Below are 26169 nucleotides of genomic sequence, written 5' to 3' on the forward strand. Positions count from 1 at the left end.
GCAGGAACCAACCAGAAACTTATCACATCATTGTTTAGCTGTGCAGCACAGGTTTTACTGTTTTGATTAATTCTTAACACTTGTATTGTTTTCAGAAACAGCAGGAAACATCTCTGAGGTGCCATTTGTCCTCTACCTGCCCAGGTGGAAACAGCAGACACCAGAATCTGCAGGTTTCCCCACTGGAGGTAGTGGAGACCAAAACCAGAACCAAAAGATAAGGAAAGCTGGACTCATTCATCAAGCTGACAATACATATTTGTTTTGGGGTTTTTTTTGTAATTATGCAACTGGGCTTCATTATGGCCTCAAAGCTCTAAAATAGATTTTTAAAAAAAGCACAGAAACATTCCAGGGTTTCTTTGTTCTTTTTATTTTCAAAGGCAAGAGCAGAAAAATGACACAGACTTAAACCTGATGATCAACTCAGTAGATTAAGAGTACACACTAGTTTATCTGATATGCTAAGTACATATTCACTAAAGTCCTTTGGTGTAAAAGAAAACAAGCAGTGAACATCTGAGCTGACTAGGTCTAGGTAAACAAATAAAACTACATGAGTCAAAAAATGTCATCAAATGACAACACACCTCTAACAGGACATCCCCAAAATGATTTGGAAGACTAAATATGTATATTTAGGATCTCAGCACTGGTCACATGAGCATATAGAAAACAATAGTGCAGTCTACCAGTGTTTGTTAAAAGCTTCACATTCCTGTGTCCAAATAAACTGAGTCCCAGAATGATTTTTTTAAACTAAATCCACCGAACAAACTACAATAAACAACCTAAAATATTTAAACACTCTAAATTACTGTAGCAACACAATTCCCAGCACTATAACTCCAAGACGTCCTACTTTTAGATGCACAGATCTGTTTATTTTCTAAATACAGGTTGCTACATTTGGAGATAGCTGTTAGATAATCCCAGTGAAACTGTAGATCTGTGTGCACATGCTTTGTGTGTGTGTGTGTGTGTGTGTGTGAGTGAAACATCTATGTGTCTGTTCTGAATATAGGTGTCCACTCAGTGAGTGCTGTATCTGGTGTTATCCCTGGTCTCAGTTGTCTTTATCAGCAATTTTGGAGCAGGAGAGCTGCAGGTACTGTGGTAGCCATTAGTACTTTTAGTACCTGCAGGGAGGGAAGTGACAGGTGTAAGAGAGGAGACAGGAAAATAAAACAGGAAGACAATGAAAAAAGAAAGAAAAACAAACAGGGACACAGAGACAGAGGAAGAAAAAGACACAGAGCTAAAAGTCAGTAAAGTTATTTCATCAGTGTTATGCATCAAACATATAAAAAGTGTAATTTTCCAATTAGATCAACATTTAGTTTGGAAAGAAGCATCAAACATTGAAATAGTATAGAAAATGGTGTTATTGCAAACACATACAGCTAAAAAGAAACCTTCCAGCTGTGATCAAAGGCCAATATTCTGACATTTAATTTTAATGGCAACACTTTTTGGTGGTTTTGACTGTGGAAAGGTATCTAAGCTTCGTGGCTCCTTCTACATAAGTTACTTACTGTAGTTGGACACAGCCTGGATGTTGAGGACAGACTGCTGCCCGAGTCTGCAGGAGAGGAGATGGAGGTTAGTTGGTGTGTTTCATCAATCACATGCTTATAATTCACCTCCTGTTCTCGTCTCCTCCTCCTACCTGTCTTCCTCTCCTTCCAGCAGCTTCCTGTAGGTGGCGATCTCAATGTCCAGAGCCAGTTTCAGGTTCATCAGGTCCTGCAGACAAAGATGAAGGTTTTTTCCATTAATTTGACTCCACATAACTAGTGCTAGTCTAAAGTAACTAAGTACATTTAGTCAGTTACTGTACTTAAGGACAGGTAATTTAGTAGTTTATTTGATTTAACTGATTTGTAAGTATTTCCACAAGTATTTGATTATTTCTACATTGTAGAAAAATAAAAATAATAAAAATAGGAGCAGTTCTTCAATCACTGCCAAACACTGAAGATTTTTACATGATGCTCTGTGGATTTTCAGTTTTTCTCCCATCCACCCAGGCCTTCCCTCTCTCACCTGATACTCTCGGAGCTGTCGGGCCATGTCTTGCTTGGCCCTTTGCAGTGCGTCCTCCAGGTCTCTGGTCCGGGCTTTAGCTTCTTTCACAGCCAGCTCTCCACGCTCCTCTGCCTCAGCCAGCTGGTTCTCCAGGCTGCCACGCTGAGGGCGCAGGCAGCGAAAGAAAGGTATGAATTATGTATTAAATGACTTCTACCTGCCTGAATATTGTCTGCGATGGTACCTGAGCTTTGACAGCCTCAATCTCACTCTGCAGTCGGCTGATCAGGCGGTTGATTTCAGCTACTTCTCCTTTCACAATGCGGAGCTCGTCTCCAAATTGGCTGGCCTGCACCGACATTTGGTCGAACTATAGACAGAAGAACACCAGCCAGTTTCTGCAAATGCTGCTTGTCTTTTTAGACGGAGAGCTGGCGGTGAAGTGGAGCCCATACAAGCAATTTATTTTACCATCTTCAATCAATTACAGCTTATTTTTTATCAAAGATTGATACGTGCTGATGCTACTTCAGGTGAATGAAAAAATATGTGGTAAACAGTTTTTAAGTGTGAAAGCCTGTAATAATGTATCACTGCAAACCCTCACCTCTTCAGTGGTGTAAACATTTAAGTACTTGTGTGTTTTGATTTTGTGCTGATTTGTACTTCAACTGCATTAAGCTTCAGAGGGAAATATTATTTTATAAATATTATACAGTCTAACTTAGCCTCATGCTAGAATATAATTTGTCACCTCCTTTGATTTGTACTCAGGATTATTAAGAAGTCCTGTTTCCTCGTCCACACCTTGCTCTTGTACCAGGCCTCTGCCTCCTCTCGGCTGCGGGCTGCGATCTCCTCGTACTGGGCTTTGACCTCAGCTACAATCTGCTCCATGTTCAGGCTGCGACTGTTGTCCATCTGCACCACCACTGACGTGTCTTTGATGCTGGCCTGCAACTCACGCAGCTCCTGTGACAGGTGACGGCAGCAAAGACACATAATTTACTGAAACTCTCCACGTGCGTTTCCACCGGTACTGAGGAAAATGGAGACTATTCAGGGTTATTCTACACTTGGAAAAGTAAGTCTAAATTAACACAACGACAATTCTGCACACAAGCTCAAAAATAACATGCACCAAAGTAAAAAAGTTACTGTTCTTCACCCTGGTCTCTTTGGAAAGGTGAGTCTAAATCTCACAACCCAAAAGTAAAAATAAAGAAACGGAGGAGGATGATTGTTTAGACAAACCCCCTCAGTGTTTCAGCACAGGAAGAAGTTTCTTTACCTCTTCGTAGATGTTTCGCAGGAAGTTGATTTCGTCAGTCAGAGCGCCGACCTTATCCTCCAGATCGGCCTTCACCAGATAGGCTGAGTCTACATCCTGAACACAAACAGGGATTATAAACCAGACAGCAGTGTCCACAGATGTGTTAGTCGCTCTGTAAAGCTGTACAAAGCTGGGCAAGTTGAGCTCGACACTCTGCACTTCTGAGGGGAATGTGAATGCTCAACCAGATTTCATGGCTCCTCCAGCAGTTGTTGAGACATTTCACTAAAAAAAACACAGATGTGAACCACATGGTGGCAAGAAAATAAGGATTTATCCTCCTATAACCATGAACGTCTGTACCAAATGGTGACAATTCACAGAACATATTTAGTAGTATATTGAGTTAAATCCAAACTTCCCTGTGGCACAATAGGAAAAATTGTGAGAGCACAAGTTAGGACTGATCCTCTGGGGACAATGTTTCACAGCAGTTCATTTAAAGTGCTGGACCGAGCAGCAGATACTGTACTCATCTTCTTAGCCCCATCATCAGCACAAATAAAACTCTACTAGCAAACAAATGTTTGGTTTTATTTAACTCAAGTCATGACAGTTTTCCAGGTTTCTGAAACTCTTTCTGCGTTGGTGCATTAACTCCAGCTGCTGCTCCCGCTGGTACGACAGCAGTTATGGGTTTTGATGCATGTGTGAATGCCGAGAGACAGAGAGAGGAAGAAGGCAGGGACAGTGTGAAAGAACAAGAGAGTGGTTCATGTTACTCACCACACCTGGGATGTATGAATGGACAAGAGGGAATGTGTGTATTCTGACCTTTTTGAGGATAACAAAGTCATTTTCCAGGTTGTTTCTCTTGTTGATCTCATCTTCATATCTGTGGCAGAGGAAGGACAGTGGGATGGACGAGGTGCATCATTACACATATACCTGGATAATACAGAGGTCAAGCATCACCTGCCTATCAGAGACATTATTTACTTGTGTTTGTAGTCCTCCACCAGGCCCTGCATGTTCCTCAGCTCTCCATCGAGTTTGATCTTGTCATTGTTGACCAGGTCCATCTGGCGCCTCAGACCTGCCATGTAGGCCTCGAACAGGGGCTCCACGTTGGATCGACTCATCCCCTGACCCTGTAGCAGCTCCAGTTTCGTCTCCAGCATCTTGTTCTGCTGCTCCAGGAAACGCACCTGGGTGAAGAACATGGGACTGGATGAGGAACGGTGTAGGATTTCTAAATACTGTAACCAATCTATTTCAGAAGGTCTGATGATGCATGATTGAGTTATTTCATGAACCATAGTTTCTGATCAATTAACCACCTGTGACTTGTTGTTTCAAACAGTTGCTACAGCCTGTTCCTTCTGGTTTGGTCCAATAACACGTCTCACATTGATCTGCTATTCACCATTACCTGTTTACTCTCTGTAAGTCCTAACACAAGAGCTAACACGAGCTAACTGTACACTAGCAGGCAGCATACATACAGTTAGCCTATGTTAGCTCTTGTGCTAGTAACAGCTGCCCCTGCCTAACGGACCACTCAGATCAAGAACTGAGGGTTAATTCTAGTGACTGGAGGACAAGCCAAGTAGTTTAATCATCAGAACCTTTTTTACAGTCATATTTTTAAATATTTACATATTCAGATTATGTAAAATACATTTGTGTCATAGGACGGTGCTCCCCAATCCTCATGTCCTGCTCTCATTCAGTCTAAAGAGCAACAAAACACCCTGGTGACAGTTTGTCAGTTACTAAGTTCAGAAAGAGACGAACTGTTTTGATCAACGTTTCAATGTTTGATCAAGTTTTAAAGCAACAGCGCCTTGAATGATTCCAGCCTGTGAAGGACGAGTCTTCTCTGACAGTAAATTGTGCATCTTTGGGTTTTGGGGCTGTTGGTTGAACCAAACAAATGATCTGATGTTCCTCTTTGGGAAACTATGATGGTCAATGTCTCTGTTGTGATGGAAATAACTGTCAGTCCTTGCTTTGACAAGCGCAGGTCCATCCCAGTAGCTAACCAGCCTGAGCTCAATGTCACCACCTGACTGCATCTGCTCAGCTCGTGTTTCCTGCCTGCAGCCAAGTATAACCACGGCCTATTATGGCATCTCCTTCCACACAAAGCCAGTGTCCTGTACTGAGCAGCATGATCTCCCTCTGAGACACAACCACACCGTGTCCGGCCGGATTCATCAGGTTACAACCCAGCTCAGTAGGACTGAAATGGGACACATAGTTTAAATATCCAGTGGCCCCAGTCCACCACAGGTTCAGGCTTTAAATGGGAGTTTAAATCCCACATGCATTCACTGAACTTTGGGCTCTTTTTTAAAGGTTTTACTGTATGTCTGTCTGTTACAGTCAGATTGACAATTTGCACAAAACACATTTTGCAGTCAAACTGGGTCACTGACTCTAATTCAAACATAAACTGGGTCATCATCCTGCAATAAATACTTGTCTGTGTGTTGCACTGCACTAACTTCGTCTCTGCATGAGGAAGCAGCTCTTTAATGATTCATTCATGCTGCTGGGTCCAGGTGGCCTTGGATTACACAGTAATTGCAGGATCTGTTGATTTCACTTTGTCTTTCAGCAGTTTGCTCTTTTGGCTGCAGAGCATGAAGGAGTGTCAGTGCCACCATGTCCAAAATGCCGTAATGTGGCTCCACCAAACACAGTCCGGGTTTTCCAGGCCAACATGCCATGGATTAATTAACATGGAGAGGAAATAAAAACCTGATTCTACATCAGCATCTCACAAGCAGCGAGAGATGAAAAAGATTTTCTAGTTTTCTAGGAGTCAATATTTTGACTTTTAGACCATACTGACAACACTGCAGATCTAAAATGACAGGAAATTATAACATTTCCAGACCCAATCTAATCTATTTGTGATCAGTCTTTGGGCACCACCTCAAATATTGGTCCAATTCCTGCACTTTGACTATAAGTCGAGGATTTTTAGCTGCTCAAAAAAACCCCAAATAGCAAAAAAAGGAGAAACCAACCATCAAGATCAGAAATGTTTGCTGAGAAGATAATATGTGGATCAAAACATGGCATGAACAAATAGCAGAAGTTTTAACATGTTTTGGTCCAGTTAATTTAAACAGCTGGTTAAAAACAAAAGGTTCTTTTTGTGCATTTGGACAAAGGAAATCCATCCAGTGCAGCACTCTGCCCCCTCAATGCCTCGAGTGTATCTCTGCTGATGTGAGAAGCCAACAAAGCCTCTATTGTGAGTGTGTGTTACCTACTCCGTGAGAAAGCAGAGATGTTCTCTAAGTGGAGTATCAATGTCCAGCATTATCACAGAGATGGTGGGTAATGTGTCCTTCAGAAACCTTGACACATGTCCTCTTTTCTTATCATCCTCTGTCCGTTTGTTTGTTGCCCAACAACTTTTAAGAAAACCAACTATAATGTAACATGCCAGACACAGTTATGGGCCAGTTCATGTAATATAACAAGGCAGCCATAAGACACTGGGACAGCAGGACATAAAACAACAACTGTTTTTAGTGTCAAGACTGGAGGCCTGTTGTTGTGCTGCTGCCTTATTGAAAGACAGGTATCAGGTGTTTTTTTCACATCCTCTAATTAGGCCACTGCTTTGTTTCTGTGTGGGAGGAGCTTTGTCAGAATCAGTAAAAAGTAATTGAAATCACCTGTGTGGTTTATTATGTGTGTGCAGCATCACATAGGGTCAGAACAGAATTTCAGTTATGATGCTGCAACATTACAACAATGAATATTTAAGTAACAGCACTGTTAAAAACCAAAGGTGGTATGCTAGTTTAATATCAACACAAACACTTTATAAGTGAAAGGTGAAATGAAAATGCGCAGCTGTACACAGCACAGTTAACATATCAACATTTTTATTATTCGATTCCTTGTAAGAAAACATCTGTTTCATTTTACTAATGTATTTAAAAGGTTTGACTGCAGAACATACAATTTTCATTCTTTTATTAGCTGGAGTTATTTCCTAAAACATAAAGGGACCTTTTCAAATCAGTTATTCACACCACAGATATAAATGAAAAAGCATTAAATCCTCACATTCTAGTGTCAGAGGCTATTTGGCACATTTACTTCATTCAAAATGAAATAAATTGATTTAGTTTCTGATCATCAACCACCTCAGTCTGTTTACCTTGTCTATGAAGCTTGCAAAGCGGTTGTTGAGGCTCTTGATCTGTTCCTTCTCGTGGGCTCGGCTCATGGACAGGCTGGGGTCGATCTCCAGGTTGAGGGGCGCCAGGAGGCTCTTGTTGACCGACAGGGTCGTCAGTGGGGCCCCGAGGCCCTGGTGATGCCCGTTGGCGCCCGCATACAAGGAGCTGCTGCTCAGGGAGATGCCACTGAACCCCCCGAGACCTGGACTGAAGCTGCTGAGCCTCCTCGGCCCACTGCTGCTCCGGACAGAGTTACTGGAGCTGATTCGCTTGGTACGACTCAGACTCATGATGGACGGAGAGAAGGAGGGAGGCAGAGGTGAATGGAAGGATCAGAGGTTGGATTGGAAAACAGAAAGATGGGAAGAACGCAAAGTTTTCAAATAAAAACTGAATGAATCAGGGAATGAACGGCCGAGTTAATGAGCGAATGAAATGGAGAAGCAGAGAAAAGTGAAACAGGTGAGGACGTGTGACCACAGTGAGGAGTCTCAGGTGTCCCTGGGCCTTTTAATCCTCCCCCAGGTGGAGTCACAGAGGAGGAGAGGTGCTGTGGTGTCAGGTGTCCAGTGTTTCTGATGCTCATGTCCGTGCTTAAAAGCACTCAGACACAGTTTCATATGCGTTTATTTCTTCACAGTTTGTGCAAACTGAACTCCTGTCGGAACCTGCTAACCAGAACCAGGAGCTGATACCACATCACTCTTGTTTTGTCATCTATGCTCTGGCTTCCAGGATCTTTTAATCTCTTAAGACTCTTCATGGCCTTTCTCCCAGAATTGAACAGATGTGTAAATTCAGGTTTATAGGGTTGGCCAAAAACGAAAGGGGGCGCAGCATTTGCAGTCAAGGTCCTAAGGTCCCAAACCACTGGGCCAAGCCAGTGACATTTTAAATTCCTTCTTAAAACCATTTCAACCCATTAGGACCCTGTGAGTCAAGCTCTTTTTCAGGTGTGTTTCAGTCTGTCCTGGACTGTCAGTCTCCTGAATCTGCTTCTTTTTCTAAACAAAGTTCTGATCTGAGGCCTTTTAATTGATTTTTTAAATTGCTGCAGTTTTTAACTTGAATTTGTCAAGTGTTCTATAAATAAACATGATTATAGATTACTGACATTAAACCTCACTAAAATAACCCACACTTCACTGCAGACCCAGCAAACAGTGATGAATGGAAAGAGTTCAGGAAAATAAACAGCCTGAGCACATTTTCATACATGCACAATCTCTCTCTCTTTTTTAAAAATAAGTCCTTTATTAAAACTTTCAGATTTCTCCAAATTAAAAGATTACATTCAGTTGTTACATATAAACTTATTTCTAATAAAAGAAACAATATTTGAATATATAGTCTACATATTTTTAAAAAAAGTCAAAACCTGCTCATTAAAACAGTGGTGGAAGGTAAGTCCATTTATTTAAGTGCAATACTTAGGTATTAGTACTTTACCGGAGTATTTCCATGTTGAGCTACTTCATCCCTGGACTTCACTACATGTCAGAGTCAAACCTTGGACTTTTTCCTGCTCTACATTTGTCTGATAACTTTAGTTAGCGATGAATCCAACAAAATACAGACTGATCATCAAACTTTATTGATCCCTGGGGGGGAAATTCAAATGTTGATACTTCTGTCATTTTACTTCACTAACTTTTTAAATACCTGGAACAAAGGACTTGTTCCACCACTGATTACTGGAGACTATCTTTTTTCTAATAATAGGAAATGTATGATATACTTTAAGAGTCCATGTAGATTCTAAAACATAAACACTGTTCAAACAGAGAAATGTCAGTAAGCAGTAAAGACAATTCAAAGATACATTCATTATGTGATAAAAGATCCTGAAAATCAGTTTTATTTGGCAACTTTTCTTCTCTTGGCTGGTGCGTCGGTCACATCTGACGACTGTCCTCTCTTCTGCTTTCCTGGCTTCTTCTTCTGTGGCCCTGTTGGTTTATTGAACAGAAACAAAACTGAAACATGCACCCAAATTAACACAATGGAATACAAATATAAAATCAGTTTGTTAGCACTGGTTTTGTTGTTTTTTTAGTTTAGCCAAAATCTATAACTGATGCCTCACAGTGCACTAATTTTATTCAGATATTCAGACATTCAGGATGAATGACCTGACACTGTTTGCATGTAAAAAATACAGTCACCTTTCTGGGTTTGTCCTTTTGTCTTTGCTGCCTGAGGCACAGCCATCCTTTGTCTCGGTGCTGTGTTTTTCTGCAGCTCCACCTCCACAGGATAGTGGTCACTGACGCTCAGAGCCTGGAAAAGCAAAGAAAGACACACTGTGACTTTATCTAGAGGGTGCTGTATTTTATTCTTTTCAAAAAACAAAACCAGGGGTTACAGGTTATGATTAATGTTTAGAGTTTAATGACACTGGTATTCTGAGAGAAGCAGAAATTTTGTCTTACCTGTTCATCCGTCAGCCCGAACTCAGTCTGGAACTTGAAGGGCTTGGCTGAACCAGGGACAACGGCGTCACGCATGGTCTCTCCATACACCACAATCCTGTTGGCAGAAAATCCATCACAATCTGAAGAAAGAACAAACCAATAACAAATATTCCTGCTAACAGCACTAACATGTCTCACCTGTCGTAGGTGTTGTCATTATTGTTACTGCTGGTGGTGTCGACACTGTCGTCTATCAGCCAGTAATAGGGAGCAGAGCAAATTCGAATCAATTTCAATTCAATTCAATTTTTATTTGTATAGCGCCAAATCACAATACAAATCATCTCAAGGCACTTTACAAAAACTAAAACTAAAAACCCAACAATTCCCTTATGAGCAAGCACTTGGCGACAGTGGAGAGGAAAAACTCCCTTTAACAGAAGAAAAAAAAAAAAAAAACCTCCAGCAGAACCGGGCTCAGTTTGGGCGGCCATCTGCCTCGACCGGTTGGGGTGAGTGGATAGAGCAGAGAGAAAAGAACAGCAACAATAAACAACAAATAGACACTGCAAGTTGGTGGGACCAGTAACTGCACATCAGCGATATACAGCTCCAGGACCAGGGACACCTGCAGAAGGTACAGAGAGAGAGAGAGAGAGAGGGAGAGAGCACAAACTAGGGGAGAGAGAGAGCACAAGGTTAGTAACATTCAATGGTGGAATATACATGAGGTGGGAGAGAAGAGGGGGGTTAGCAGCATAACTAACTAAGGGATGGTTCAGGGTTGCCTGAAGCCAGCCCTAACTATATGCTTTGTCAAAGAGGAAGGTTTTAAGTCTAGCCTTAAAAGTACAGAGAGTGTCTGCCTCCTGAACCCAGGCTGAGAGCTGGTTCCACAGGAGAGGAGCTTGATAGCTAAAGGCTCTGCCTCCCATTCTGCTTTTGAGAACTCTGGGAACCACAAGTAGGCCTGCACTCTGAGAGCGAAGTGGTCTATTGGGATAATATGGTACTATGAGGTCTTTAAGGTATGAAGGAGCTTGATTATGAAGGGATTTGTATGTGAGAAGAAGGATTTTAAATTCTATTCTATATTTTACAGGGAGCCAATGAAGAGAAGCCAATATAGGAGAAATATGATCTCTCTTGCTAGTTCCTGTCAGGACTCTGGCTGCGGCATTCTGGATTAATTGGAGGCTTTTTATTAAGATATTAGGACATCCAGATAGTAATGAGTTACAGTAATCTAGCCTTGAGGTAACAAATGCATGGACTAGTTTTTCTGCATCATTTTGAGACAGGATGTTCCTAATTTTGGAAATGTTGCGCAGGTGAAAGAATGCAGTTCTAGAAATTTGTTTTATGTGTGAGTTAAAGGACATGTCCTGGTCAAAAATAACTCCAAGGTTTTTTACAGTAGTGCTGGAGGCCAGGGCTATGCCATCTAGAGTAGCTATAATTTTAGAAAAGTTATTTCTGAGATTTTTAGGCCCAAATATAATGACTTCTGTTTTCTCCGAGTTTAAAAGTAAAAAGTTACTGGTCATCCAGGCCTTTATGTCAGTTAGACAGGCTTGAAGTCTGGTTAACTGGTTTGTGTTAACAGGTTTAATAGATAGATATAACTGAGTGTCATCCGCATAGCAGTGGTAATTAATAGAGTGCTTCCTAATGATATATCCTAAAGGAAGCATGTACAGGGTGAACAGAATCGGTCCTAGCACAGAACCTTGTGGAACTCCATAACTAACTTTTGTTCGTGTGGAAGGTTCATCATGGACATGAACAAACTGGAATCTGTCCGATAAATAGGATTGGAACCACTTTAACGCTGTTCCTCTGATACCAATCACATGCTCCAGTCTCTGTAATAAGATGTTGTGGTCAATGGTGTCGAATGCTGCACTAAGGTCTAGGAGGACAAGTATCGAAACAAGTCCATTATCTGAGGCTAAGAGAAGATCGTTGGTAACTTTCAACAGTGCTGTTTCTGTACTATGATGTGCTCTAAATCCTGATTGGAAATCTTCAAATAGTTCATTCCTGTGTAAGTGGTCTGATAGCTGCTTAGCAACAGCTTTTTCTAGGATTTTAGAAATAAATGGCAGGTTGGATATTGGTCTATAATTAGCCAAGACTCCTGGATCAAGACTAGGCTTTTTGAGTAAAGGTTTGATTACTGCAGTCTTAAAGGCCTGTGGTACGTAGCCTGATACTAGAGATAAATTTACCAAGTCCAATAAAGATGAGTTCATTAATGGCAGGGTGCCTTTAAGCAGTCTAGTCGGGATGGGGTCCAAGAGACACGTTGATGATTTCGATGAAGCAACTACTGATGTAAATTCAGAGAGATCTATAGGAGAGAAGCAGTCTAAACATAACTGAGGTCCTACAGATGATTCAAGAGCTACTGTAGTAAAAGATTCATTTATTGCAGGTATAGGAAGCATCTGCTGAATTTTATCTCTAATAGTTGTGATTTTATTTGTAAAGAAACTCATAAATTCATCACTGCTGAGAGCTAAGGGAACACTGGGCTCAACGGAGCTGTGACTTTTTGTCAGCCTGGCTACAGTGCTGAAAAGAAACCTGGGATTGTTCTTATTTTCCTCTATTAGTGATGAATAGTATGCAGTTCTGGCTTTACGGAGAGCTTTTTTATATGTTAGTAGACTGTTTTTCCAGGCTAGAAAAATTTCCTCTAAGTTTGTGGAACGCCACTTCCTTTCCAGCCTTCGTGATGCCTGCTTTAAGGTACGAACATGTAAAAACTTCTTTTTCAGAGGGGCTACAGAATCAAGCGTTTCACGCAGTGAGGTTACAGCGCTGTCAACAACATGATCAATTTGGTAGGGAGTAGGATTAAGGCAGCTGCCCTCCACTATGTTTATACTTGGCATAGATGCAAATAGAGATGGAATCATTTTCTTAAATTTATTAACAGCGTTGTCAGATAAACATCTGCTGTAGTGGAATTTTCTTCCAGACGATCTTATCCTTCTTCTTCTTGGAAAGATAATGTCCATCCGCATTAAAGTCCCCCAGAAGCATAATGTTCTGCAGAAAATATCACAATAAAAAGTGCTCTATGTAAATATTTGTCTGGGCATGTTTTTATTACAATCAGTCATACAGTATTGTGTGTAAGGTTTTAGGCATTTCAGATGTTTTCAGTTCTTTTCACACGCCATCAGGTGTCTGATTGATCCCAGGTTTGTTGTGCAGGAGAAGAAGTCCATAAAAAACCCATTCGAGTTTATGGAGAACTATTTACAGAGGCAAGAAGAACCAGGAGTCCTGCAGCAGATGCTCTGACCCCCCACAGAGCCCTGATCTGGGCAGTGTGGAGTCAGTCTGGGATCACATGACAAGACAGAAACACTGGGACAGCCTGAACCTACAGAAGAACTGCAGCAGCTTCTCTAAGGTTCTGCAAAGTACCAGGAGAAACTGTGTCAGGTCCAACCAGAGAGAACTGCTGCTGGTTTAGGGGCAAAGGGGAGAGCTGCAGATACTGATTAGATTTAGGTTTGGTTCCCTTTACTGCACTTTGTATGTAGTTCATTGATAAATGAAAAAATATAATTCATATTAAAAGCATCGCCGTGTGTATTATTACTGCCTTAAACCGTTGCCTTACCTTAAATATGTAATTGATTGATACATTTTCATCACTAATTTGTCTGAGAATTGAATTCACTTACTCCAATAATTATGTCTATTTATTTAATTGATCCTCCTGCACAGCTGTGGCATGTGCTGCTTGATGTGATCAATAGTCTAAAAACCAAAGATGTGGTTTAATGAGTAGTGAAACATTTTGATTCAACAGCTAAAGTCAAGCTGTCATGACTCAGACTCATGGCCTCAGCCATTAAAACCCAGGTTCTACCAACAGCCTCTAGTTTGAGAGATGCTGTCAGCTGAGGTGCTGTCAAACTGCACTTACACATGTGGGATCCTTTGTCATATGTCAGACTGTTGCAAAATAACCACACAAACCATCAGTCTAATAAATGATTCTACATTTTCTGTTGCATATCACCTGAATGGAAAGCTGTAGCTCAGTTAAAACCTGTATCTGATTTCATCACTCGCAGCAGCATTTACATATGTAATTTTTCAAATTAGCCCCAAAGTGGCAGGAGGCTGAACAGCTGGAGAGCAGAAACTCACTGTGGAGCAAATCGTGATCAGATTTGGTCTCCAAACCTGCTTTGAATTGGATTTAAATATCATGGAAATGGTTTAACAGTAGGTGAATCAGCCCCTCTGAGTCAGACGGTAGATTCTTCTTTCAAAGGCAATAAGACAAACGATCAAATCTACATTAGTTCTCCACTTCTTCCTGACTTTATTGACCACGTCATGCAGCTCATCCAGCTCTTTCTGAGCATCCTGTGGCTTGGCGTGGACTGGGATCAGCACCAGGGTTTCCACAACTAGTAGAACACACAGGTCCAGTATAAGTAAAGAGAAACTGGTTCAGGTATTGAGAGATAATATGTACAGCACATACCTGTAGTTGGACAGCTGAAGCGAAGGATAAAGGGCTCGCGAGCAAAGGCGTCTTCATCTCCCACTTGATTGTCTTCATACTGGTAACAGTCTGTCTGTGTCACCTCATCACGTCTGAGACATTAAATCACACACATGTGATAAGACATCAGTGTCTTCATGTGCATGTTACACCAGACAGACTTAAAGCTGCTCTGCCTACTTTCTTTTTCAGCTGCTATGTAAAAACCTGAAAACTAGACCTTGTTTTCTTTATAGAGATCTATAAAGTATATAAAGTGCCCTGTCAGCCAAACCTTTTTTAAGGAATTTAATTTATTTAGAAGAATGTGGGAGGAAACCAGAGCACCTGGAGAAAACCCATGTCACACTGTGGTGACAATAAGAGTTCCAGTCCTGCCCCAAACTAGGAGGCCAGGAGGCCAAATGGATGTGGAGCAGGACTGGAACTCTTTATTCGATTCACACATTCACCTAAATCGGAACAACCTTGTTTCGGCGTTTGAAGATGTTAGTGAGGGCTCTGCCCACAGATGAGAAGAAGGAGCAGATTGTGCTGGACTTTTTTGGTTTCTTCAGGTGATGTGTCAAAGAGGAGACGATGCAGTTTTCAACTTGTGGTTCCTTCAGAACCATGGCAATCACTAACCTCCCTGCACAGCCCCACTTCTTATGAAGGTCTTTGTAAATGGCCTTGTGGAGGTTTTTACACTTTTCCGGGGTGATGTCTAAGTCACTCTCAACTTCAGCCCATGCTCTTTCAGCCAGATGGTTGATGATGGCGTCTGTATCTAAATCACATGGGTTCACCTTCACTTTACTTAATATTTTTGAGACAAGCCTTTTCATGACCTCCCTGATGAACATCCTTCTGTTTTCAGGTTCTTCTGCAGCCTGCACAGGTTCAGCAGGAGTGTCTTCGTGAGCAGAAACCGCACCTGATGCCACAGCTGGATTTATGTTCACAGTGACAACCTCCGGCGGATGTGAGTCTTCCTGTGTCTCCACATCGACGACCTCCGGCGGATGTGAGTCTTCCTGGGTCTCCACGTCAACGACCTCCGGCGGATGTGAGTCTTCCTGGGTCTCCATGTCGACGACCTCCGGGGGATGTGAGTCTTCCTGTGTCTCCCAGTCGACGACCTCCAGCGAATATGAGTCTTCCTGGTTCTCCACGTCGATCACCTCTTGCTCCAGTGGCTGTGTCCTTGCCTCAACATACCGTGGAATTAAAGCCCGTATTACCCTCTCACCCTGTCTGTCAGCCTGTATGTTCAGCCACCAGCTCATCAGTGCCATGCAGTTCTGCACCTCGTTACGTATGTCAGCGTACATGGGGGCATGTGCCTGTGGAACAGACATTGTACTGCAGGTTTCGCTGCTTTTGACTGGGACTTGGGCAGTCTCAGCTCCCCTCCCGGAGGTGATGTGTCTGTAGAGAAGATCACTGACTGCTTTTGTTAACGTCACTGCTTTTCCACTGAACATCTTCTTGTATTTCCGGAATACAGAAACATGGCCGCAGTATTTCTGAGCTACATCCAGGAGCAGACTGTCAATACTTTCAATCAGCTTCTCCCCCGACTCAGTGCTGGAGTCATGAGGGAATTTTGCTTTGATTTGTGCCAGTATCCGATGTAAACAAACTTTGGCGAACTGTCTGGTAAGAAAGGTCTTTATCACCCCCCCAAGTTCTTTCAAAAAGCTGGATGTTGACAAATCCATCTCTACCAAATACTCATCATCATCATTAACATCATTCATTAACTCAATTATGTCGTCTGTAATTATTTCTGTCTCAAAAGTCATATGGCGTTCCAGCAGGTCGTAGTCAGTATCTGGCAAATCCTCTAAAAAGAGCTGTGTGATTTGAACCAGTTCTTTGCTAATAATTTCAGCGAAATCCATCGGCAGCGACAAAGTAACAGGTGACTGATCCTGGTCAACTACGTTCTCTGTGGAAGAGGTCTGGCTTGTTTTCTTCCTGCGTGATGTGCAGAAAGACTTGACTTCGACTCGGAGCACCAGTAAAAGACTGAAAATATGGCCAAGCATATCCTGAAGTCTGCAGTGGGAGGTCATATGGTTTATGATAGGCTCCTCAGTGCACACGTCAATGGAGATGGACTTCACACATTCTGTGACCTCTGAAACAATTAAATTTGCCAGGTGCTCCAAGCTGGCACACTGGTCCTCAGGGCTGACAAGGTCAGAGAAACTCTGGCAGAGTGTAGCAGCCAGATTGGAGAATGGACCTTCCTCTGACGCGACTTCTTGGTCCTTAAGAACCTCGGCCATGGCGTTTGAAAGCCTCACTATCACCTCCAACAGCAGCTTGGCCAAAATCAGTTTGGTGGCATCATCTGGCGCACCTGACCTTAGCAGCTCCCACTGTTTCTTTGTCAGATGTGTCTCAATGCCATTGAGCAGATGACGAGCCACATCGAAACAAACTTCCAGAGTCTCCTCTAACTGTGGTGTTTCTGATCTTTCCATGGTTCTCTCTGTGTTATGTTCCATTATCTTCGATACTTTGCCTTTTCCTCCAAAAATGTCTTCACTGAGTTTTCACACACGGTCGTGCAGTTTAGCACCTGCAGAAATGACGTCTGTCTGAACTGTGGACTGGTCCTCCACCTCTATTAACAGCAACTTCCATCAAAGGCGTTTTACAACACGATGACGTCAGAGGCCAAAGCCTTGACTGCTCTCCCTTAGCAACTGTTGCTGAGCAGCATTCTTCACTTTCATATTACGTCATCGAGGTCGTGGACCCACACGTGTGACGTCACCCACCGCGTTACGCACCGCGAGAATGAAGCCAAATCAGGGGAAAATAAATAAATAAATCAATAAATAAAAAGGCCAATTCAGTCGCCATGTTGCTTTTTTTTGGAGCCTGAAGTACCATATTTGGACAATAAGGCAGTGCCAGAGAACGTTTCCATGGCGACCAATGAGCCAATCAGCAGCGAGCTTGTTGAACGTACACGCTAAAAAGAGCTGCTAAAGCTACGATGCTACATTCTGATCTGGTCTTAGTCATAGGGCTTAGCTTGAGGCTAAATATCAATATCTGTTATGTACAATTAATTCTACCTATAAAATGGGATTTGTGTATGAGTAAAAGCAACCTGTCAATCAAAAGAGTGCGTTCAAACAAAGACGGCAAAGCCATAATGATTACTGTGACAACAATAGTGACTTGGTAATTGGCGCCGATTTTTGAACGGAAGTCAATGGGAGCCAGGGCTTGGTGGAGCCAGTTTGAAGACCCGCCTCATATGTCACACCACAACACTTCTTCATGCACTAATTAATGGATTGCATTAGCACTAGGATTGAAATAAGTTTGGGTTGATATCGACTTTCACCTCCAGAAGAAAACAAACTGTTCCTTGTAGGTGTTGAAGGCAGTGTTAACAGCAGTTTAGTGAAAGGATATTGTTTGTTTACACTGTGGGAAAAACAGAATAGATGAAGGGAGTAAAAGGGGAACAGAAACAGAAAAGGAAACTCATTTCATTTGTTCATATATACTCAACTTATATTGAGAGGAAGTATTATGACATGATTATGACATTCCTTGTCCTACCTTCAGCTTCATTCAAAATGTCAAAGTCACTGTGTATGTGTAGTTAACATGTTTCATAGAAGTATTTTAACACTGGTATGAATGCCACAGTCCTTTAGTTCCTAAGTAACAGTAGTAACAATAGTACTATAGGTAATTTCCTACGTTCAAGATGTGCTTAAAGTAACATCAAAGTGCTTAGTAACCCATAGATATACTATACTGCATAATTCAATTCTTATCAACACAGACAGTAAACAGTTTCTTAATGCTGCAGACATGAGCTGCAGACAATTTTAACTTTAAATAATAATTAATTTTAAAACACAAAACACACGCACTTTAATTTTCCAAAACATTGCGATTTTTGAATTATCAGGACACAACATGTAAGTTTAGCTCAGCTCAGCTCTTCCTGCTCTCAGTTTGTCAACTTATCTTGAAGTTACACGATAAAAATGAGTTGACGTCTTGTCCGCAACATTTGCATCCACAGCAGTTTTTAGGTTTCAGTCGTCTTTTCAGTGCAAAAGTGAAAATGAAAATACATTTATTATCTCAGTATTCAATCTTCTACAAGAACATTTTCAGATAACAGTTTAAAAGTGTTTCCCGCTGACCCGCACCAGGTTTAACCAAGTTCAACCTGTTTGGCAGACACAGTCACTCAGTTCTAGTGCAGAGGTGCAATAAGTTAAACAAATAGAAGAACTCACCAGTTCTGCTGAAAGAAACAAAATCAACAGGTTAGAACGTGAGTAGCAGCAGCTGCTGATGAACCAGAAAACCAACACACCTCTGCAGAAAGTAGGACAAGTGTTGAACAGTACAGGAAGAGGATGTGTCTACTGTAACTGCAGGACATGTAACAACCCTGCCCCCGTGGGCTCTGTGGATTCTGCAGCCTCATTACTAAATGCAGCTGTATCTCACATTTTCCATAGTAAGTTAATGAGAACAAAAAAAAGAGTGCTTTCTTCATTTCTGAATTATTGTATTTTTATTATGTACATTAAAAAACGAGGAATGAAAATTTAACGAACTAATTTAAAGAACTAAAACATGACGTCTACAAGATGAGATTTCTATTGAGCCTGCCGTTGTTCTCTTGAAAATATGACAATTTTAAAAATGACATTTTAATGATAAATGGACTGTTTTCCTTGTAACACACAAGCGACAGACCTCTGTGTCTGTAATTAAGACATCCATTCAATGAAGGCGGCGTCTGTAACAGCTGACCAGTATGAAGTGTGAAAACCAGTTGTGGTCCAGTAAGCAGCGTGATGTGGAAACTTGAAACCTACAGGACACTTACGTTTAAAACACACAGACTGATGTGGACAGATGCTCTACAACATAACTAAACTGACATTATAACCACAGGAGCAAAAAAACATGCACAAGCACTGTATTGGGAAGGAACTAAAACAAGTGAAGGTGGAGCACGTCAGATAGCAAATGTTTAGTATGACTCAGGTTTGTATTTCTAAACTTCATCAAAAGTTGCAAAGATCCCAAACACTGTGGAGAGATTGTTCCACCATGAAGGTTTCTTTCCTTCTGACAAAATTCACAAACATGTGTCCGGGACAAATATTGTAGGCCCAAAGAGACGATCGACTCCTGCTGAAGCCTTAAAAACAAGATTCTAAACTGAGCTCAGCCACTGTGTTGTCTGATCTGTGAAGACTGGGTTCTCCCTGTAGGGTGTTGGTGTGTCACTGCTCGTTCTGCTGTGTGTCTGTGATGGTGGACACGGTGCCCTGACCCTTGCTGACGTCACTGATACACGCCCACTGACCATCCATCGACTCCTTCCACAGCGTCACCTACCAAATGAACACACACAAGGAACAGACAAGAGTGTGTTAATGTGGAACAGTTAGTGGTATCACTGCAAAGCCATTCTGAAAACCATTAGCTGCTTTATAAATAGAATCAATAAAGCTTAATGCAGCCTGTTTGAAATTAGATTTAAACACTGAACTGCATGTTTCCTTTGGCTCCACCCAGTGGTTCAGCTAAACACCTGCAAGAGTCAGGAATTTATTTTGTTCTTCCAAAATAAAGTGTATAAACACTGTGGTTATTAGGAATTGATTCACTGAAACATTCTGAGTCACTCTGGAGAACATAGTTGCATAAACATGAGCACCGCTGGAGAGCAGGTGCATGATTTGACATGGATTACTTATTTATCTCTGCATATATCAGTAAATGTGGTTTGTACTAATGTATCTTAAGTGTTACAACAAACACTAGATGTTAAAGTCCCTGTGAGTTGTGTAGTTATTTATTGCTGTATTTTCTCTGGAGGATATTTAATGGTAAGTGACATACTTGGTTTAAATACTTAAAAAATAATACAAAAAGTTAAATCCATCGTCTGGCCGTCTCCAGTTGGTGCTGGAAGAACACGTTGACCATCATTAAACTGTTGTTACTATCATTATTAAATTCCAGGCGGAGGACATGGGATAATTTCCACATTGCTAACAGAAGCTCAGTGTCAGCGTGCTGTTAGTCTGCCTGGCGTCTGGCCTCTGTGGAAACACAGACAGGCTGTGTGTTGTCAGACTGTTTCTACCAGGTTCTGGCTCGGCACCCGCAAAAACACAAAGACCTGAACTCAGAAGCTCCGTCCTGCACAGAATCCACTCATTCACTCTGTTAAAGGTGAAACGCAGTTCACATGAAGCTAATTCTCACCAGCTGGGAAATGTGCCGTTAGACCACCCGATGTTTGTTTCCAAACATGATCTCCAATTTTTCTTTACATCATAATATGGAAACTGCCCTAATCATCACTCTCTGACTTGAAGAAAATGATCATGTGGTTATAACAGGGTGACTTGTATTGTTCTTGAAGATCACATGTATCTAGCTTGGCAGCAAATAATACAGAAGTGACTGAAATGCTAAAAAAACACGACACCTCATGTAAGCCAAAGTCCAAGAAACTTGATCCTAATTTAACTCTATTTAAGTCGGACACATGTGACCCAAGTAGTAATTATAAGAGGAATCGTCGCTGTGGCTCTGGACTGCAGTTCCCAGAGATCATCTTTCAGTCATTATGGGCACTGTGTGAGACCGTCTGTCTTGTGTTGCCTGATGATGAAGTTTGAGTGTTGAACTTTATCGTTTTTCCATTCAGCCGTGGCAGCTCGCTGTTCCTGCTAATTACACAGGTCTCACTCGTGGCTTTATCTTGAATGAGAACGTGCTGGAAAAGTGATTATATAAACAGTGTGAGTGTGAGTGTGAGTGACACATGCAAAAATGCATGGATGCCATTCAGAGCTGTTAGCATTTATGTGATTTTGAGATTAGCATACCATGTTCAGTTCCAGTTTTTCATTTTCAATCTGCCTCCCAGCAGTGGACTGATCGGCCTGTTTGACAGGCAGAGCTGCACAAATCATTGTTGAGATTTATGTCTGCTCCTCTTAATGCCTCTGCAACATACAGTTTACCTCTGTGTAAATCTGCAAAAGTCTTATGAGAATGTTCACAGACGTATAATCCTCACACAACTCGCCTGCCACTTTCACTGTGTGGCCAAACAGAAGATAAGAACCATAAATGCTGGTCTGTTTAAATGCTCATTTCCTCATCAGAAACAAAACAATTCTTTGCAGTGTCTTCATAAAACCACCAGTTTGATGAAAAAAATAAGGATGTTACTGGTTGTTAATTCTGAATCTGTTCCTATTGCATATTACAGATGTCAAACTGGACTGATATACGCACGGTTGACTGATAAGCTGAATTATGTTTAATTTGTTTTTGTTCACTTTCAGGGAGAAAACACTGGGTAAAATTTCCCAAATGCAATGCTAATATTTGTCTTTGTTATGTCTAATAGTAAACTAAATAGTTTTTTTTAATTTTATTTTTGACTGTCAAATTTTACATACAATCTACATGGTCCTGTGTTTTTGGAAACTATAGCAGGGAACATAACTATTTTCTGACATTTTATACATAAAGCAATTAACTGATTAATTGCAAAATAATAAAATAATCATTACTACTGTACTTTATTTTACAGGTGGGTTATATTTAAAGAAAAGGTTTTTTCCACAAGTTCCCTTTTAACTATAGAGTAAATGTTGAAGTTTGCTTAATACTGACTATGTTGCCCAAAATACATATTTGCAAAAAGGTACAGGCAACTTTTTAATCCAGTCGCTGACAGAGTTGTCACACTGCAGTAACTGTGATGATGCAACAGAGAGCGAGGGAGGTCGAGAGAGGTTAAGACTGTTCAAACAGCAGGATGATAGTTTGTTTAATGTTTTGTTTGAGCAACACTGATTCATGCAAAGAAAGAAAAAATGGAGAGCAAGAGAGAAGGGAGGTAGACCGGTAGGGTGTGTCAACATCAGGCAGTGTGTTCAAAACGGTCGGCTGCCCGGTCATTCATCTGGGAAATAATGATGCTTTTATTAAGCGAGACAACAGTCAGAGGACAGAGTGGCAACTCATCTCCATGTGACTTTTGTCTGTTTCTTTGCATAATATTTGTGTATCTCTTTCCCTCCAGTCATACTGGTCCACGTCCTTGTGTCGCTTTTTGGATCGGCACACACACACACACACACACACAAAATAGACTCCAGGGGAAAGGAGGCCAGGCCCACTATTGTTTTGAATGACATTTTCCTTTAAAGTCAATGGTTAACGAGTAAATCAAATTTAATTTTCAAACACTAATCAAATCCTCATGAAGCAGCGAATCACATCAAGGTGAGCTGGCGGAGAGAAAGAACAGAGGGAAAACAGGAGAAACGAGGAAGAAGAGGAGGACGTTAGATGCAAATGGAGAAACAGGTGGGAAGGATACAGATGCAAGATAAGAGACAAAAAGAGTGCAAGAGAGTCAGAGTTGAAGGAGAGAGTGAAGTGAAGGTACGTACACAGCGTGTCAGGAGGGAGGGATAAATGAGAGATGGGTGAGGGTGGGAGGTCGATGGCTGATAATGTCACCACCGATGGAGAAGAGACAGAAATCAATAAGCTGTCGGGTCCTCTCTCCAGGCGAACTTAAAAGGTGGATGAAGCTTTTCCATGGGGCTGTGACATATTCTTTATAAATCTCAATTTTTAAGCATGGTGCATATTCACCATTTAGTTTCTGTACTAAGAATAGAGACTAAACATGACAGGTATGGAGTGTCAATACCATATTCCACAATTAAGTGGAGCTGTGACATTTAGTTTAACCTTCAGGACAGATACAGCAAAAACTAAAAGTCTGCTCTCCAATTCACTGGCACCTTTTTGTTCAACCTATAAGAACCTCATTTTTACAATAGATAGTTTTGTCCAAAAACAAAAATTAATACATTTGTCTTTAGGATGTAGCACAACACATACTGCAGAATCAAACAGGCCAACAATCTTGAGTGTGTCTTCACTATAGCCACTGAAGTGTGTTTGTTACTCTAGGAAGGTGATTTGATTTTGACATTTCCTACCCCAGTTAGTAATTTTAGACACGTGCTACTTTTCAAGAGTTACAGCCATAATTACTTCCTGATTTTGGCAAACTCACTGGTCCGACTATATTTTAAATCCTGTTTGGAGCAGCAATCTTGAGATTTAAATAATATTTTTGCTGCTCGACACATAATCAGACTGATTCTTGTTGGATTATGATGTTAATGAAGGTGATTTTTTGCCAAAATACAAACTGTTCAACCTTTCTACTTAAATTAGTTTGTGTCAACCTACTTGGACCAGAAAGTCTTTTTCTTTCTGCTAAATTCTGTGACCTGAAGATCCTGTTTCTTTCCTATATCTCTGGTCTCACTCCTGTTCCTGAAATGTCATAGTATTCTGACTTGTAATAACAGTCTGAATTTGTTGTCCAATGCTGTTTTCACAGTTTCACATCTGCTACCAGTGAAAACCTTGAAGGCCACCTGCTGTCTTCAACCGTTACTGGAAGTGTGTTTATCTTATTGCAATCACACAGTGAACACAGTGACCACAGAAAGAGCAGAGAAGTTGGCACCAAATGTCAACTTCAGTATACACTGAACTGTGCCCAAGCACAAAAGTACTTATAGGCTGAATATCTTATTAAAGTTCATGTTACAACAATAATAAAACCTTCTGCTTTATTTAAATGGCTGCCTGGTAAATTCACCAAATGACCTGTAATCTGCAACAGGCTTCTCTACAAGCTCTTCACAGGTGCGTTATGAAACCCTCAGGAAAGATTTATCTGGACAGAACCTCTCAACTTAATTAGAGATGATTTCTGTGTGTGGCAGATCGCATGAATGGCCCCGCTGGTTCTATGCCATGTTGGTAAAATACCAAGACAGGATATTGTTACTAGGAATGCCCTGATCAAGTGTTTTTGGCCCGTCCTGAACAAGGTCCTTTATTATTAGGTATTTGTCGGGCTTTTACGGGTGAAAGACAAAAATTGCATAGAGAAGTGTAATTGGAAAATTATGTAACAAATACCTAAAGTGATAATCAAAAATAACACAAAAACCGAAAAGAAACACTCTAAACTTTAAAGTATATGTAAAAGGTTCCTGCAGACAAATCAACTTTTGCAAAAGCAATGAAGAAACGAAGAACGACAGGGAGATCAAGTGAAAGCACTGAATTTAATTAAACGCGTTTTTTACCTTCATGTCGTTCATGATGAGTTGGAAGAGCCCTCCCAAGGCGCTGCATTCCTTCTCTATTCCCGCATCCATTTTTCCACAGGCTCGGGGGAAAAAGTCCTCTTCAAATTCCCAACTCGCAAACTTTTTACCTTCCTCAAAAAAAAAACCTTCCAGTCAAGTTTTCAAACGCTCCAGCACAGGAACCAACAGAGGCTTTTTATTTAATATGGAGCAGGGCAGAGGGCAAAGTCCACTTTTAAAAACCAGCAGTGGAAAGGCAGAAAAGCGACGAAGATAAATACAAAAACTGAAGGAAAATCCAGCTCAAAGAATCCGAGAAACTCACACTCACATACGGCTTCAGTCTGCCGATGCTTCCAGCCGGCCAACTTGATAAACGTCCACAAAAATACCACAAAATCATTGTGTCCGAATGATTTCACGTTGTTTCCCTGCGAGTTTTGACGAGGGAGCCAAACGTTTCCCTCCGGTTCGTCCAACGAGTGTCCCGACCTGAAGTGAAGGAGCGTTTCCCCGAACAACAGGTCCACTTGGTGACAAAGCCACATCCGGCCTGGACTTTCACAATCAAAGCCTGAGAAAGATCTATGCTAGTTTTTGTAGTTTCAATTATATCCGAATTATATTGAAATAGATAGATGGATAGACAGACAGACAGACAGACAGACAGACAGACAGAGAGACAGACAGACAGACAGACAGACAGACAGACAGACAGACAGATAGACAGATAGATAGATAGATAGATAGATAGATAGATAGATAGATAGATAGATAGATAACAATTAACAAGAATTAATAGAATTAACTATACCAGTGGCTACTATAGACAACAGGATGGCCAACATCTTGACCATTCTTCTGGCTAGTAGCTAACTAAAATAAAATTCATTATGTATATATGTAAACTTTGGACTCAAATATGTAATGTTTACATTTTTCACATCCTGTTACCTATTGCACTACCTTGTTTAGCAACTTTTCTGTACTGGCTGACACTGCATTCTCCTAAATTGTGCCTTATCTTGTACATTGTCTAATCTACTGTCTGCACTGCAAAGACCCGTCCACTTACTGTAGCTTAGGGCTTTTAGTTAATTACTAGTCAGTTAATTAGACTATTACATATGTGTAGTCTGTATTGTTTTACTGTCTTTATGTAGCACCATGGTCCCGGGAAGAGCATTGTTGTGCTTCACTATGCACTGTGCTTAGTGTGCATGGTTGAAATGGCAAATAAAAGCTATTTGACTCGAACTGGAAAAACCAATAATGTAATCTGTCTGCCCCGATTTATAGCTGTTGAGTTTCTAAGCGCCTTAGTATATCTATATACATTTTTACACCTATGACTAATAAATATTGTCAATTTTCTACTTAATCATTTATATTAATGACAAACTATTCAAACAATTTGCTTTTGACGTTTTTTCTCTCAATATGAAAATAATTTTTGGGAGGCTCTTATTTTAGACGCCTTTAGCTTCCGGTC

At 41.1% G+C, this 26169-nt stretch overlaps 1 protein-coding gene, 1 long non-coding RNA gene and 1 pseudogene across 2 annotated transcripts; all 3 read right to left on the minus strand.

The window, feature by feature from the left end:
* Nucleotides 1-1032: 1032 nt before the first annotated feature.
* LOC113130294 (keratin, type II cytoskeletal 8) lies at nucleotides 1033-7802 on the minus strand. Its single transcript, XM_026306785.1, has 10 exons — nucleotides 7491-7802; nucleotides 4301-4509; nucleotides 4136-4196; nucleotides 3320-3415; nucleotides 2836-3000; nucleotides 2273-2398; nucleotides 2047-2190; nucleotides 1670-1746; nucleotides 1536-1582; nucleotides 1033-1139 (listed from the first exon to the last, which is right to left on the minus strand). The coding sequence occupies exons 1-10, from the start codon at nucleotides 7800-7802 to the stop codon at nucleotides 1033-1035; spliced, it is 1344 nt and encodes a 447-aa protein (XP_026162570.1).
* A 1200-nt stretch (nucleotides 7803-9002) lies between these two features.
* On the minus strand, nucleotides 9003-18960 carry LOC113129992 (deoxyribonuclease-1-like; annotated as a pseudogene).
* Nucleotides 18961-18999: 39 nt separating this feature from the next.
* LOC113129802 (uncharacterized) lies at nucleotides 19000-25169 on the minus strand. The gene is made up of 2 exons (XR_003295644.1): nucleotides 24675-25169; nucleotides 19000-19850 (listed from the first exon to the last, which is right to left on the minus strand). It is a non-coding gene; the product is annotated as an uncharacterized LOC113129802 (long non-coding RNA).
* Between the last annotated feature and the right edge of the window lie 1000 nt (nucleotides 25170-26169).

Source organism: Mastacembelus armatus, chromosome 5 (genome assembly GCF_900324485.2).
Source record: "Mastacembelus armatus chromosome 5, fMasArm1.2, whole genome shotgun sequence".
NCBI lineage: Eukaryota > Metazoa > Chordata > Actinopteri > Synbranchiformes > Mastacembelidae > Mastacembelus > Mastacembelus armatus.